This window comes from Protomyctophum parallelum (genome assembly GCF_964188405.1).
Source record: "Protomyctophum parallelum genome assembly, chromosome: 7".
Taxonomy (NCBI): domain Eukaryota; kingdom Metazoa; phylum Chordata; class Actinopteri; order Myctophiformes; family Myctophidae; genus Protomyctophum; species Protomyctophum parallelum.
Genome location: NC_139705.1, coordinates 13,539,591 through 13,554,357, shown reverse-complemented (window position 1 = coordinate 13,554,357; position 14,767 = coordinate 13,539,591). Strand labels below are relative to the sequence as shown.

General features: G+C 42.0%; 2 protein-coding genes and 1 long non-coding RNA gene across 3 annotated transcripts in view; 1 reads left to right on the top strand and 2 right to left on the bottom strand.

The window, feature by feature from the left end:
- phactr3a (phosphatase and actin regulator 3a) overlaps positions 1 to 3,024 on the top strand; it is a gene marked incomplete at its 5' end in the record, with an annotated part of 44,690 nt that extends 41,666 nt beyond the window's left edge. Inside the window, 5 exons of the mRNA XM_083769676.1 lie at positions 533 to 588; positions 1,024 to 1,085; positions 1,362 to 1,502; positions 1,935 to 2,011; positions 2,493 to 3,024. Of these exons, the coding sequence (XP_083625802.1) occupies positions 533 to 588; positions 1,024 to 1,085; positions 1,362 to 1,502; positions 1,935 to 2,011; positions 2,493 to 2,508 (352 nt within the window). The 3' untranslated portion in view covers positions 2,509 to 3,024. The remainder of the gene's footprint in view (positions 1 to 532; positions 589 to 1,023; positions 1,086 to 1,361; positions 1,503 to 1,934; positions 2,012 to 2,492) is intronic.
- A 357-nt stretch (positions 3,025 to 3,381) lies between these two features.
- Positions 3,382 to 14,767, bottom strand: part of sycp2 (synaptonemal complex protein 2) — a gene marked incomplete at its 5' end in the record, with an annotated part of 30,424 nt that continues 19,038 nt past the window's right edge. Inside the window, 18 exons of the mRNA XM_083769675.1 lie at positions 3,382 to 3,723; positions 4,002 to 4,058; positions 4,532 to 4,610; positions 5,505 to 5,563; positions 6,103 to 6,202; positions 6,635 to 6,729; positions 7,130 to 7,314; positions 7,795 to 7,938; positions 8,076 to 8,133; positions 9,297 to 9,409; positions 10,043 to 10,244; positions 11,409 to 11,555; positions 11,673 to 11,825; positions 11,956 to 12,102; positions 13,071 to 13,220; positions 13,335 to 13,487; positions 13,617 to 13,763; positions 13,881 to 13,901. Of these exons, the coding sequence (XP_083625801.1) occupies positions 3,652 to 3,723; positions 4,002 to 4,058; positions 4,532 to 4,610; positions 5,505 to 5,563; positions 6,103 to 6,202; positions 6,635 to 6,729; positions 7,130 to 7,314; positions 7,795 to 7,938; positions 8,076 to 8,133; positions 9,297 to 9,409; positions 10,043 to 10,244; positions 11,409 to 11,555; positions 11,673 to 11,825; positions 11,956 to 12,102; positions 13,071 to 13,220; positions 13,335 to 13,487; positions 13,617 to 13,763; positions 13,881 to 13,901 (2,082 nt within the window). The 3' untranslated portion in view covers positions 3,382 to 3,651. The remainder of the gene's footprint in view (positions 3,724 to 4,001; positions 4,059 to 4,531; positions 4,611 to 5,504; positions 5,564 to 6,102; positions 6,203 to 6,634; positions 6,730 to 7,129; positions 7,315 to 7,794; positions 7,939 to 8,075; positions 8,134 to 9,296; positions 9,410 to 10,042; positions 10,245 to 11,408; positions 11,556 to 11,672; positions 11,826 to 11,955; positions 12,103 to 13,070; positions 13,221 to 13,334; positions 13,488 to 13,616; positions 13,764 to 13,880; positions 13,902 to 14,767) is intronic.
- On the bottom strand, positions 13,907 to 14,752 carry LOC310861615. The gene is made up of 3 exons (XR_014569502.1): positions 14,701 to 14,752; positions 14,354 to 14,485; positions 13,907 to 14,000 (listed from the first exon to the last, which is right to left on the bottom strand). It is a non-coding gene; the product is annotated as an uncharacterized lncRNA (long non-coding RNA).

Here is a 14,767-nt window from a genome sequence, read left to right as displayed (position 1 = left end):
TGCATGAAGATAAGGGAGGGGGTCTGGGGATGCCGTGTGGGAGTGGGAGCCTCTTATGCACCGCCTCTTTATAGATTATGCATGCAGTAGCCGGGGAGAGCAGGGAGGGAAGACGCGCCCAGCCAGCGTATCACGACCCGCTTCTTCTAAAAGCGCTTGTCGTGTGTGTGTATAGTAGGCTACGGGAGTGCAGAGAAGAGCTGGACGCCGGGAATCTGCACAGCAGCCAGGCAGCGTTTACTTATTATCATCCTTATCTCGACGACGTGTAAGCGGTGTTGTGTTTAGTGTAGGGAGAATTGTCAAAGGAGAAGCAAACAGACCATTTAAAGGTGCGACCCTTTTAACAATCCAGATGTGGGGAGCGCCTCTGCCAAAGCATCACAGTCGGGGTTTGGATGCTAAATGGAGACATAGCGGTGGCTTTCTCTCAAGAACGAGTGTAGTGAAAAAAGTGCAACCGGTTTAAAAAGGCGGATTGGACTTTGAAGAGAAACATGGTTCAAAACGTGGTTTTGGTGTTCTTTCGCAGGAGACTGAGCCAGAGACCAAATGTAGAGGAGTTGGAGAGTCGGAACATCTTAAAACGTGAGTTGATACTTTCTCTCGAGTCTTACACCTCCTGAGTGCTGACCTAAACAGCTCACTATTTCCGATAGAAATAGCGCATACCGGTACAAACAAATGATTAACACCACACACACACAAAATATAGATTCCCAAAATATTCATGCACATTTTAGAAGTAAGAGACACTTTGTTTTCTTAAACCTGGGTGGTGGGACTGCATTTACACCGATTAACATTGTTATAAAAAAAGTGGGGTAGGCTAAATGAGAAAAAATCAAATATATAAATATAATGTAAGCATATTTAATGTCTTCAACAACCAGTGAAATATGTTTTCTCATGCCAATAAAGCCCTTTGAATTGAAAGCCAAATCACAGGTCTACAAGAATGTACTTGTATATATTTTTTTGTGTGTTCATTTTACACTTACACTTATATTTTTCTTGTTTCAGAGAGAAATGACCAGACAGAACAAGAGGAGAGGAGGGAGATTAAACAGCGGCTAAATAGAAAGGTACCACTTAATGTTATGTTGTTTTGTTGATATTTTTCATACCAGTTTGATATTTTTTAATATTATGATGAATTCATAATCAAAGATTAATTCAGAATTTAAGAATCTGTTTCTTAGATCTTAGGGTACCCTGTTTTATTACTGACACAATCTGCATCATGCACAATTGCCATGGCGATTGCATATCTTGCATGTGAGCATAGAATTCTAGGTCTTCCAGACCAATCAAATGGTGCAATTGCAACTTATGTCTCTGTCTTTATGTTTATTATTCAGCTGAACCAGCGACCCACGGTCGACGAACTGCGAGACAGAAAGATTCTGATCCGCTTCAGTGACTATGTGGAAGTGGCCAAAGCTCAGGACTATGACCGGAGAGCAGACAAGCCCTGGACCCGGCTCTCGGCAGCAGACAAGGTGTGCTTTTGTTTTTGTGAGACGACCTGTGGAGTGTCATGTTTTTGCCAAAATTGTCCAAGATAACACACATCTGCTGACAGAACATTTCTTATCATTCAGGACAGTTCAACCTCCACAAAATCAGAATTACAGTATTACCAAATAACTAGGCTAATCAATTACAGGCTGTTTATTTAGACTTTGCAGTGTACGGAATTCTACACATTTGCAGAACTGCTGCCCATCAATATAGTATCCTATATCAGCCCAAGATATCACCGTTATCAGCTACTTACTCAAAGTATTATCTCACGATGTTTGGGATGTTGCCTTGTTTTCCTCCTGCAGCTATGTCTTGCCAGTCCAAAGGTCGCAGTGACTGCTGCATCTGCATGCACTTAACTTAAGAGATGCTTGCCTTTAATGCCTGTTTAAATTCTGACCCTGCAGGCGGCAATCCGAAAAGAGCTGAACGAGTTCAAAAGCACTGAGATGGAAGTGCACGCCTCCAGCAAGCACCTAACGAGGTCAGTATCCTGTTGTGACAAAGGCTATACAGTATAGTGCATGCGCATCCAGTATAGTGTCCTTCTGGGGTGCTTGGGAATGCATGTAGTAGGAAGTTCTATTCTGGGCTGCGGCATTCTATTTTTAGCTCCCCCGAGCGAGGACCAAGAAGCTATAGATAGATGGGCGTGTTAAATGGGGTGAGAGGGGGGGAAGGGAGGACAATGTCCTCCAGAGCCAGTATTGCTAGGTAGAACAGATTATGATAAATGCTGTGTGCCGTCCTTGGGTAAGCTTGTTTGGAGAAACGCATTGTAACAGTGACCCAGAGGGAGGGAGGGAACTATACTCCCGTTTAATGGCCATGCTAAAAATAGCTCCACTGGATTGATTAATAGCTGTCCTAGAACTGTGGGCGCGATGAAAAAGGCACCTTCTGCTCTCACAACTTGCGTTTCTTTCGAATCCCAATCTCTCCTTGACAACTCTCTCTCTCTGCAGGTTCCACCGGCCGTGAAAGCAAGGGAGTTTCTTCTGTGAAGAAATGCTGAGCGCAGACTTTTTTTCTTTTCCCACAAGCTGCTAGAAGCTGTGTGGATGGTGATTGTTTCAAAGAGAGCCCGGAGCCTTCGTTGTCTTCAGGGTGTCGTTTAAAGGCATTCTTTTCCAGCGACCCTGGCCTTCATCACAATGGGGACAGCGGTGTGTTTGGGGAAGAGAGGATGGACAGTAGTTTGTGGGCAGCAGCGTTGTCCTGGAGACTGCTGCTGTACAGTACTGTCTCTCTACAGGAGCTGCCTGGACCAAGAGGACGGTAGAAGAAACCTCCCACTCTCAGGACGAGAGCGGGGGAAACAACAATCTTGTCACATTTCAGTCGGTGTCGTTTTCTATTACTATTATTATTTCATGGACTCCTTTGATGAGGCAGCGTGAATCCGTATAGTGGGAGGAAGTTGTGCATGTGACCAGCTTTTCACCTTTTCTTATTTGATGAATAATCTGTCACTTGGACTCTGTGGGATCCGTGCAGTCTGGGGCTGCAAGGCAATGAATTGGGGATGAATTTGATATTAACTGTATATACAGTGAGTCTGAATGGGTCAGTCAATGGTGTCACGGAAAAAAATACCTTTGTAAGCACTACTTGTCTTCAAAATACAAGTTTTTTCTTAAGAAAACAAACAAAAAATGTTATGTCTTGTCTTTAATTATTCATAAATTCACATGAATACAATCCATCTTTATAGAAATAAATAATTAATGCACATAAAAGACAACACCCAAATATATGGAACAAATACTAATTAACAGCAAAAAAGTAAAGCATATATATCATCTACTCCCATCACATTTGGAGGATGTCCATTTTTAACCTTAATCCTATTGTTGGACTGTAGGGAGGTCATGTGGAAATGTGACAGTGCATTCTGTGTCTCAAGAGCTGGATAAACTCTGCCGGTCTACGTGAAACACGTCTTCCAGGTCCCAGACACGTTTACAGTGCAATGGGAAGTTTAGTCACATTTTACTCTCTCCTCAAAATAGAGCAATATACTCTAAAGTATGCCAGCTTTAACATAAAAACGAACTATATAATTCATGTGAACATGAACGTATCAGTGAAATACTGATTTTCAAGGTACTATGTTAACTCTTCTCAGAACATGGCTCCACCAGGCAGGAACAGGGCTTGCAGTCCTCTTTTAACATTTCGGAGCTCCTCTTCATGCTAAGATCAAATGACACACAAGAGAAGATACAATAAGCCTGTAAACCTTTTAGAACCTCCCCACAGTGTCCCAATGATCATACACTCTAGTAAGGCTTTTTGTTTAGCTCAGTAAACGAGGATGATCTAGACTCTAATAACTGTTTTTACTTTGGTTGTGAGTGATGTTGCGCACATATAGCAGATCTACAAGCTCACAATGCGCCACGTGCTGTGAGCTTGTAGATCGGCTATTTTGGTGTACGACGCTGTGCGACGCTGTCGTCACATTAACTTACCATATCCTTCAAAAGCTTGTCCTGGACCGACTTCATGTCTTTCCTCATCAGGCACATCTGAACATATCAGGGAGACATGGTGAGGACGCGCACGCACGCACAGACACTCCATAAACTTTCAGGACTGCACAATATTGACTAAAGGGTAGGTGAATTGCTTGGGACAACATTGTTTATGAAAATGTATTATTTGTAGATCGTGAACTCAATTATTGGTATAGATTATGTATAAACCAGCAGTTTTCCCCTATGGCTGGATGGGCGAACTGTAGTGATTAGCCTCACTGAAAGTGCATTAATAACACCAGGCTGTTAATGAAATTGAACTTTCAAATATTTGGAAAATTTAATACGAATTTATTGTGGAAAATAATGGCAAGATTTACAGTAATATTTAAGATACATTGTGCAGCCCTGGAATCTTGCACCCAGAAAACAATCTGAACCGTTTACAAATATATAAGCCTAATTGATGGAGTGGAGAGCATTATGGAATGTTAGCTGTGAATATCAGGCCTTAAGATTCAGACCTGGGTCGTGAGTGTCTTCTCCTCGTATTCCACACTGTGACACACATTGCTCTGGAGGGAGGTCTTCAGGGCCGTAAGCCTAGAAGAATGTGTGTCATACAAGATGGGAGCAGGTAAGGGAAATGAAAGAAATCTAGCAAAAACAGTGAACGCAGGGATATCCCCCATGACGTCATGAATGAGTCAGTGCATTTACTGGAACGGTAGATTAGTGGCACTCCAAAATAAGTCTCCCAGTGACCATGATTCACTGATGGTGACGTCACTGCATGTTTCACCAATGGACATTTAAGACATTTTAATACCAGTTAGAATGAAACACAAGAGCAATCTATTCCGTGAAATAAACGCTAAAGGACAATAAGAGAATAAGTCTGTGTAACCTGGTGGATTGACAAATTGGCATTCAGTAATACAAAATAAAACATCTAGTAGGACAGTATTTTGGGTATGGGCTGCATGTGATAGGGATATTGTTTTTTGAGGAGAAGGGGGGGGAAACTGGAAAGCATGGTGCTTTCATGGCAATACGGCATACAAATGTAGAAGCACAGACAAACACATGCCTCCAGTTTTTAGGATGGGAATTGGTACAAGCAGGGCTAATGGACTAAAAGCAGAGCCTAATGAATGACCACAAAAACACTAGCATTTTATTTTGCCAATTTGTTTTCCATCTCTGTGCCTTATCCAGGCTACATGGTTCTCCAAATAAAGAGGAAGAGGAACGTATTCAACGTAATATATTACGTGTATTTGAATAAAACAATAAAATAGTTATTGCTAACACATCAACATAAGGAAAGCTAAATCCACAGCAATTGTTCTAGCTCACAATACTTATACATCTCTGTGCTGATGGGACATTTTGTTAGCAACTGCGTGGAAGTCCGACAAGCATGTTGTTTAACTTATCGCCCAAGACTGCCAGTTTAACACCGTAAACTAGAGGCCACTGAGTCCTAAATCTTACCTCTGAGTTCCACTTTCATGGTAAGTATGCAGAGCCGTGGACTGTTTTTTCCAGAACGTCTGTTAAAGTAAAGATTGAGATGCTGATTAAAGTAAAACCACAATCTAGGCCAAAATGGTGAGTGACTAATTTGTTCTATTTTTAAGTAACTAATGTGTTTTAAATGATGTGTGCTGTCCACATTCACTCGAGCTGCGACTCAATGATGTGTTTTGTGTGTGTGTGTGTGTGTGTGTGTGAGAGTGTGAGTGAGTGAGTGTGAGAGAGAGAGAAGAGAGAGAAAATGAGATTAGAATAAGAAATCGATACAGAGAAAGACAGTGCAGTAGGGCTGGGCAATTCATCGAAAATATCTTGAAACCGATATTTAGAACCAAACCAAGAGTTTAGAATCATCTCTTATAAATAAATGAATCAACACGAAATAATTCTTATGAATTAAAGTTTTTATAATCGACTAAATCGATTAGTCTGATTAACCACTTAACCCTGTAATATACGTTATACTCGTAATCAAGGCAACATTTTGAAATAATCGTGATATTGATTTGAAGTCATATTGCCCAGCCCTAGGTCATAGACTAGACTGCAGGCCTACAGTGAACTCTTTCTCCATGTTCTTCAGTGCAATGTCATCCTGCTCCAAGTTGTTCGTCTCCTCAATGAGAACGTGCTGCACATTCTGCAGCCTCTGAGTCCTGTACAGCACAGACATGTGGAAAGATAGATCAACAGAAAGACAAAAGTCAAAATGAAGGCATATGGAAAGAAGAGGAAAAGACAAAAGATCTTATAATCTTATCTTATGTGTTCGTAGTCACCCAACAGGAAAATGCATGCAATTTATTTTAGCCCCCATTAGCGTTGGGGCTATATCAATGACAATGAAAGACAGTCTGTCTCTCTGTCCAGCCATTGGGCAATCCAACACTTTGGTCCCAAAACTACTGTTTTGATTTACATGTAATTTTCTCAATATACTTCCAAGAGGATGAATACTGAGCTTTTTGTGGTCCCATGACTTTCTTCCAGCACCATACTTTGATTGTTGAAAAGAAAACCCTAGTATCTGGCTGCTAAAGTGCTGAAAGATTTCCTACTCTGCTTATACGGCATGTTAACTTACTGACCTGTATTCGCTGGTTTGCATGGTGAAGGAAGACATGTGCTGATGGGCAATCTTCATAGACTGTTTGGTGTAGGACTGTAACCGGCTGGAACGGTTCTAAATAGAAACACATACAGTATCAATTCAAATTCACCATTCACCATATTCACATGGCGGACATTTTGAAAAGTTAATGAAATGCCACCCCGTTGGGGGTGAAATTTCTTCCCAATCCACAAATATGACGTGAGAGCAAAATGGCAGCTGTGTGAAAACTATAGTCTATTGGCATTCTTTTACAGCACTTGCACCTTAGGGGTAAAATACATATCATTTTGGGGATCCTTGACATGAAAATGTTTGAGCACCACTGATATAGAAACATACGGTTTCCAGAAAACTGTTAAGATTTAGAAGACATTTGTAGTAACGGGTCTTAATGGGTTAATGTGCATGCGGACTGTCTGCTTGTATGACCATTGGTGTATGTACTGTATGTGTGCGTGGCATGTCTAACCTGGTACTTCTTCTTTAGCTCGGAGCTGAACTGTTGGCAAATTGACCCCATGTCACTGGGGTCGATGTCTGGCATCTCTGCGTCCGTGTCAATGTCATCATCTTCCAACTGTGTCTCCCAGTGCCTGGAGCTCACTATGTGGGACACCTCCTGGCTCACCTCACCCTCGGGAGACTCGTCCATGTCTAGGTGGGAATGGGGTAGTAGATGTGAGGCATGGGATCATGGGATGAATGTAATAAAATATACTAAATATACAAATACATTGAATTTAAATCCAGATTTCAGCATTCAGAATATTGTGGAAAAAACATTTTGGATTTGTAATATTTGTGGTGCTAAATTCTCTATTATAACCCCCCAAAAAATAATTAAAATACTTTGTCTGGCCCACATCTGTGCACAGGCATGGTTGGTATAATGGTATTGTTTGTTCACTTGCACCGATTCAACTATTGTGATCAGGTAATTTATGGCTGTTTTGTACAAAATATGAAAACCACAGAATCCCAGTATTCATGACAGTTACACCAGTTTATGATTATGGTAGCAAACAACTATGTTTAAAACGGAATTTATCTGGTCCACAGGTGCATCCTGAATGGGTAGTACTAAACAGTTGTTGACAGAGGAGTTATAATTACTGTTAACAAAAAAGTTATTACTGGGTTTGAACAGCTTCCTGGGCTTTATCTTCGCTGAACGCTTTCCTCGATTCTTGACCTTCCTCCCTTCTTCCCTCTCCTCTTCCTCTGAGCTACTGGATACATGTGCCGCTGTTTGGCGCTTGCGGTTAGGTACTGTAGGTCCTACGGCAAGAATCAATAATATCACTTCATGACGAATTGTAAAACATCACTTGTTCTGTCTCTGGACATCTGCCTTTCTATTAACTGGCCAAGCTGCCTTTGCTTATATATTGATCTGAACAGAAATTGACTTTCACCTGACATTAGATACTGCTGCTGGTCAGTGCTTTTCTCCTCGTCTGAGAATGGTGTTTTCTGTCAAGACACACAGTGACAAGTCAGTCATTTGGGTTAAACTGCTTTAGAGTTACTCAAGTTACCAATGACTAAGTTAGTTAACTCTACCCAGCCCTTAATGGGAGTTAGGTTAGTTGGGTGAATGATGACTGATCAGCTGCTGTATCTTCCCTAAGAGCTATACAGCAGCTGACCAATCATCAAATTAGTATGTAGTATTAGTCCCCCTTTGTTGTTGTTGCGTGCGTGCGTGCATGCGTGAGTGCGTGCATGCGTGTGTGTGTAAACAAACAAATAATGAAGGCCCGTGTGGGCAATGCATGGATCTCATTTTTACCCCAATTAATCTAAGTCTTCTGAATGAGTCTATTTTTATCTGCACGTTCAAGTTCCTGGTCATTAGTCTTTATTCACATTACTAGTCCTGGTGTCTCGCTTGCAGTCCTCACTAAAGTGAAAAGCACAGTCAAGTAAGTCATCTCTACCTCCATGTTCTTAAGCAGAGTCGTGGCGGCAGGAACCGAAGTTTTGTTGGACGAGAAAGAAGACTGGCTCAGTGACACCACCTGGGACACAGACTCCATACCAGAGCCGTAATAGAGGCCTGAATAGAGCTGAAAGAGCTCCGCCTGGGAAGAGAGCTCCGCCTGGGGAGAGAGCTCCGCCTGGGGAGAGAGCTCCACCTGGAGAGGGGAAGGCATGACCGACTTGACTAACTCCAAGTCCAGGGCTGTGGAGGCCATGGGGGTCTGGGAGCCCTGGGAGAAAGGAGACATGGGAGCTGGGTAGAGGGCCGGCTGAATTGGGCTAAACTGTGAGGACAGAGAGAGAAAGAGAACAAAGGAGGAAGAATGACGGACACAGAGGAAATGTGGTGAGCGATTAGTGAGGACATAATCACTACGCCTGTTAAATTATGAAGATAGTCGGACATTAAGAGGGAGAGTTGGACAGTTTGGATGATATTTTCTGCTCCCTCTGCAATTAAATAGGTCACTTCAATCAAGTCACTATAACATTCCTAAAATAATTTGACAATTCTAATTTTCTGGAGCCATCGCTGATCTCTCTAGGTCGTCCTCATAGCTGATATGCTATGGCCTTTAGCAGTGTCCATTAACTTCTCTTCTGTATCCTGACCAAGGCTGGATTTGAACGTTTCAAGAAGTGGGCTGTTTTACCTCGGGAACATACAGTCTCATGGTGGAACGGGCTCGGATGGCAGGGAGCGGGGAAGGGGAACCCAGCGGGCTGAGGAGAGGCAGGTCCCGGGTTGGGGTTAACTCCTCTGCAGCTGTGAACAGCCAAAATAAACACAGATGTTCAGCACAGCTGGCCCCAGGAGGTGGAGAGATGGAGTAGAGGTCAATATGTACAGCACATGTAATTTCTTGTACCGATTCCTGCTACACAATTGTTGCGTAATGCTGGTTATTGATAGTTTAGTTTTCTATGACAAAAGAGGGAAAATTATTTGCCTTGGACGTGTAAGCCAGGAAAACAAAACGAACACACACACACACGACACAATGGGACAGGAGAAAGTTGGACATAAGGCACGTTGTGGATAACGTGGATAGTCCCACCTAGATTTCTTAAAATATTGTATTCATGTGAATGTGCAGTATCAACACTTAGGTAGGCCCACAGTTAAGCATGTGGGCATGTAGATGTGTTTGTTTTAGGCAATGTCATTTCAAGCTCAAATGAGTTATTTAGCACCAGAGCGCAAGTTACCCTATAGTGTCGTTTATGACATTTTCTATTACAAATGTTCAGTAAATCATGTAATAATGCCAAGCATTCTGTTCAGCAGTTTAAAATCCTCTGATCTTTGTCCCTAACCATGTAATGGTTTGGTAATACCAAACTATGTAAAAACCATAAAATACAGCAAAAAACAGGTGTTTTCCACAGCAGGTCTTACATCTCATCTTCTTGAAAGCATTCCACGTGTAAGACGTCAGTTTGTCATCCATCTCTTCTTCGGTGGGTTCTCTGATGGATGGGATCTTTTTCTTCTTTAACTCTTCTTCGGTGGGTTCTCTGATGGGTGGGATCTTTTTCTTCTTTAACTCATACGTTTTGTGAGAAGTCTTCTCAGTTTTCCTCTGCATGATGGTGTGTTTCTACAGTAGGTGCAGAGGTAAAGAGAATGACGTGTAACTTTTTAACGACTAGTATATAGCATTATTATGTCCCACAAAATTATAGCGTTATTGTATTACTCATTTAAGATTGCTTAACAATCATCCTTCCATACATGTGTAGACTCAGGGGGGTCCCTGCTAGGGGCTTGACTGTATTATGTATAGGGGAGATCATGAATTTCATCCTGGCAGACTGCATAGTCAAAGCAAAGACTGGCCGATCACAGAGCGTCCTCACTAGACATGCTTGCATCAGATGTATATTATGAATTTATATTCACAAGATTGAATCAACTTATACAGTAGGCAAAATGAGGTGTGGGAAGTGGGAACTGGGGACTGCTCTGATTCTGACCCCTGATTCTGTATCTGACCCCTTGTGGGTGGTGTAGCGTTGTTTACTGTGGCCACTGGCCAGACAGTGGGCTATAAACAACCAAATTATATCCCCAAAGTGTAGATTGAGCTATAACATCACTTAAGAGATGGCGTTGCATATCAGCTCTTATTATTATTATCGTCTCAAGAAGATCTCAGAAAACCGAAAATATAAGCATGGTGTTGTCAGTGCTGCCATCTACAGGGTGGAATTTGCAACCTAATGCACCCTCCAGCCACCTAAAACATGACTTTTATTAACTTTGTTATGTCCGTCTACATAGTGTTGGCTAGACTCGGGCTAGTGTTGGCTAGACTGGGGCTACTAACCTCCCTCGGGTCAACCTATCACAAAATTACACTTTACCAAATAACCCTGACTCCTTCCACTCCACTTCAGTTGTTCTTAATGTGTGAAGTAGTCAGCTTTCAGCGTTTAATTTTTCTCTAATAATTCTGCCAATTCCCTATAAATGGTGCACTACAGTGACTACACCCTTCCTGTTGCCAATTACCCACACTAATGGCATGGCGAGGGTGCCTCCTCTGATGCATGTAGAGTCGCCAGATGCTTATTTTCACATGATAGTGAGGCGTTTTGCAGAGAGGGTGTGACATATGCAGAGGAACACGCTTATCTCTCTCATCACCAGTCCACATCCCCTGTTGCATTTCCCACCCGCAAACACTGTCAGTCGTAAGAATGCTCTAGTGCTCTAACCATACACTCTGTTTCATAACCTTTTCATAGAGAGAATTAGAGACCTTGGGACCGGGTAGCTGTTTGTTTTCTGACTGGCTGTCATGGTCTGATGCCCCGTAACTTTTAGTGGGTTTCTTGGTGGCTGCACTATTTGTCCTCTTTGCTTCAGCCTCTTCACCCATCTTCTTACTCTTCTCCATGACACATTTCTAGGGCAAGTGAACAAGTAATGACAGTTTACAGAGTATAAGAACTGTTATTTTAAGATAACATGGCATGGCAAGAATCTTGTTTCATTACTATTTAATATAAAGAGAATTGGATACCTTGGGACAGGGTAGCTGTTCAGAATCAGATTCTGACTGGCGTTCATGGTCTGGTTCTCTGTAACTTTTAGTGGGTTTCTTGGTGGCTGCACTCGTTATCCTCTTTGCTTCAGCCTCTCCACCCATCTTCTTACTCTTCTCCATGACATATTTCTATTGGAGGGCAAGTGAAGAAGTAATGAGAGTTGACAGAGTACAAGTGCTGTTTTCATACGATAACATGGCATATATCACCCCAAAGAATCTTGTTTCATTACTAGTTAATATAGAGAGAATTAGAGACCTTGGGACAGGGTAGCTGTTCAGATTCTGACTGGCTGTCATGGCCTGATGCCCCGTAACTTTTAGTGGGTTTCTTGGTGGCTGCACTATTTGTCCTCTTTGCTTCAGCCTCTTCACCCATCTTCTTACTCTTCTCCATGACACATTTCTATTGGAGGGCAAGTGAACAAGTAATGACAGTTTACAGTATAACTACTGTTATTGTACTCTATAACATTTGAAGAATTAGACCCTTCCTCACCCAGGAGTCAGCCCAGCTCCTTATCCAGAGATTCCAGACATCAGTCATATCATAACTTGACTATTGTAACTCTCTCCTTACTGACCTACCGGCATGTGCACCTCTCCAATTGATCCAGAATGCCGCAGCTCGCTTGGTCTTCAACCAGCCAACATTCTCACGTCTCCCCCCTTCTCCGCTCCCCCCATTGGATCCCGGTTGCTGCCCGCACAGAGTACAAAACTCTGATGCTGACCTTTAAAGCAACCAAAGGTATGGCACCCCCATATCTTCAAAGTCTGATCGGACCCTACAACCTGCCTTGCGCGCTCAGATCAACCAACGCAGGGAGGCTGGCAAGACATTCACTAAAAAAGCCAGGACAACGCTCCACATGTCCGAGACTCTTCTCCCTTCTGGCTTCAAAACTATGGAATGAACTTCCCATTACAATCAGAACTGCAGAGTGCAGACTCACTCCCAATCTTCCGCCATAGTCTGAAAACTCAACTGTTCAGACTCCATCTTGGCCCGTAGCACTTGCCGCATAGCACTTGCATTAGCCTAGACGACCTTACAGGCGTATGCGTATGCAAAGTCTAAACGTGTGTAATTTAGATTGATAATTTAGCATTTTATTAGATTTATAATTTAGCACTCTATAATGTATACTCATAGCTTCACTGTACAGATAATCTACTGTTAGACAGATATTCTTAGCTTGCTTATGATTCTTGATGACTATTTCTATGTATTTGATGTATTACCTTGTGTTGTTCTTGCTTACATCGCTCTGGATTAAGAGTGTCTGCTAAATTCCTAAATTGTAAATTGTTATTTTACGATAACATAAGAATCTTGTTTCAATACTATTTAATATGAAGACAATTAGAGACCTTGGGACAGGGTAGCTGTTCAGATTCTGACTGGCTGTCATGGTCTGATTCCCAGTAACCTTTGGTGGGTTTCTTGGTGGCTGCACTATTTGTCCTCTTTGCTTCAGCCTCGTCTTCACCCATCTTCTTACTCTTCTCCATGACACATTTCTATTGGAGGGCAAGTGTAGAAGTCATGAGAGTTTACAGAGTATAAATACTGTTATTATACAATAACATAAGAATCTTGTTTCATTTCTATTTAATATAAAGAGAATTGGATACCTTGGGACAAGGTAGCTGTTCAGAATCAGATTCTGACTGGCTGTCATGGTCTGATTCTCTGTAACCTTTAGTGGGTTTCTTGGTGGCTGCACTCGTTATCCTCTTTGATTCAGCCTCTCCACACATCTTCCTAGTCTTCTCCATGACACATTTCTATTGGAGGGCAAGTGGAGAAGTAATGACAGTCTACAGAGTATAACTACTGTTATTATAAATTAAATAGCATATATCTTCCCAAAGCATCTTGTTTCATTACTATTTAATATAGAGAGAATTAGAGACCTTGGGACAGGGTAGCTGTTTAGATTCTGACTGGCTGTCATGGCCTGATTCCCTGTAACCTTTGGTGGGTTTCTTGGTGGCTGCACTATTTGTCCTCTTTGCGTCAGCCTCTTCACCCATCTTCTTACTCTTCTCCATGACACATTTCTATTCGAGGGCAAGTGAAGAAGTTATGAGAGTTTAGAGTAGAACTACTGTTATTATACGATAACATAAGAATCTTGTTTCAATACTATTATATTTAATATAAAGATAATTAGAGACCTTGGGAACGGGTAGCTGTTTAGAGTCGTAACTTTTAGTGGGTTTCTTGGTGGCTGCACTATTTGTCCTCTTTGCTTCAGCCTCGTCACTCATCAGCTTTTCCTTCTCCATGACATATTTCTATTGGAGCCGGGGAAGTGAAGAAGTAATGAGAGTATAACTACTGTTATCACACGATAACATGGCATGTGTCACCATAAAGAATCTTATTACAATGATTATGCGGAAGCTAGCTTTCCCAGACTTCTGCAAGACAGCAGAAAGCATAGAGTAAAATACAGCAGCTCATTCATTACACAACAATGCATTCAGCCAACAAAACAGTGCAAACACCTGACCACATGCCATTGGACATGATATGGCATAAACTCCCCACATCATCAGAAGTATGTTGTGAAATTACAGAAGGTTAACACTTAAGGTTAACTTAATCCTTTAAATGTAAAATGAAGTATAGGAAGGTGTGTTCCTACATTTGTAATGGGCGTCTGCTCTGATCGGCTGTCAGTGAATGACTCCCTGTAAGTGGTGCTGAATTGTTTGCTGGGGGCAGAGTTATTCTTCTTCTCCTCTGCAGCTTCTCGCCAATTCTTGTCACTCTTCTCCTGCTGGCCCAGAGCGATATGAACAAAGAAAATGGATCAAGGCTTTCAATAGCAGGCTATGAATTCATTAATTATGTTCATAATCATAACAATACAGAATGTGGTATGATGTAGCATTATTTAATCAGATTAATATAGAGGGCATTCAATTAAATATAGAGGGGATTCAATTAATATAGAGGGCTTGAGATGAGAAAGGAGTAGGGTCTCTCCACCTTGGGCCTGGGTGTCTGTTCTGATTTTGCCTGGCCGTCCTGGTCCTGGTCCCAGTTCGTTTCCGCA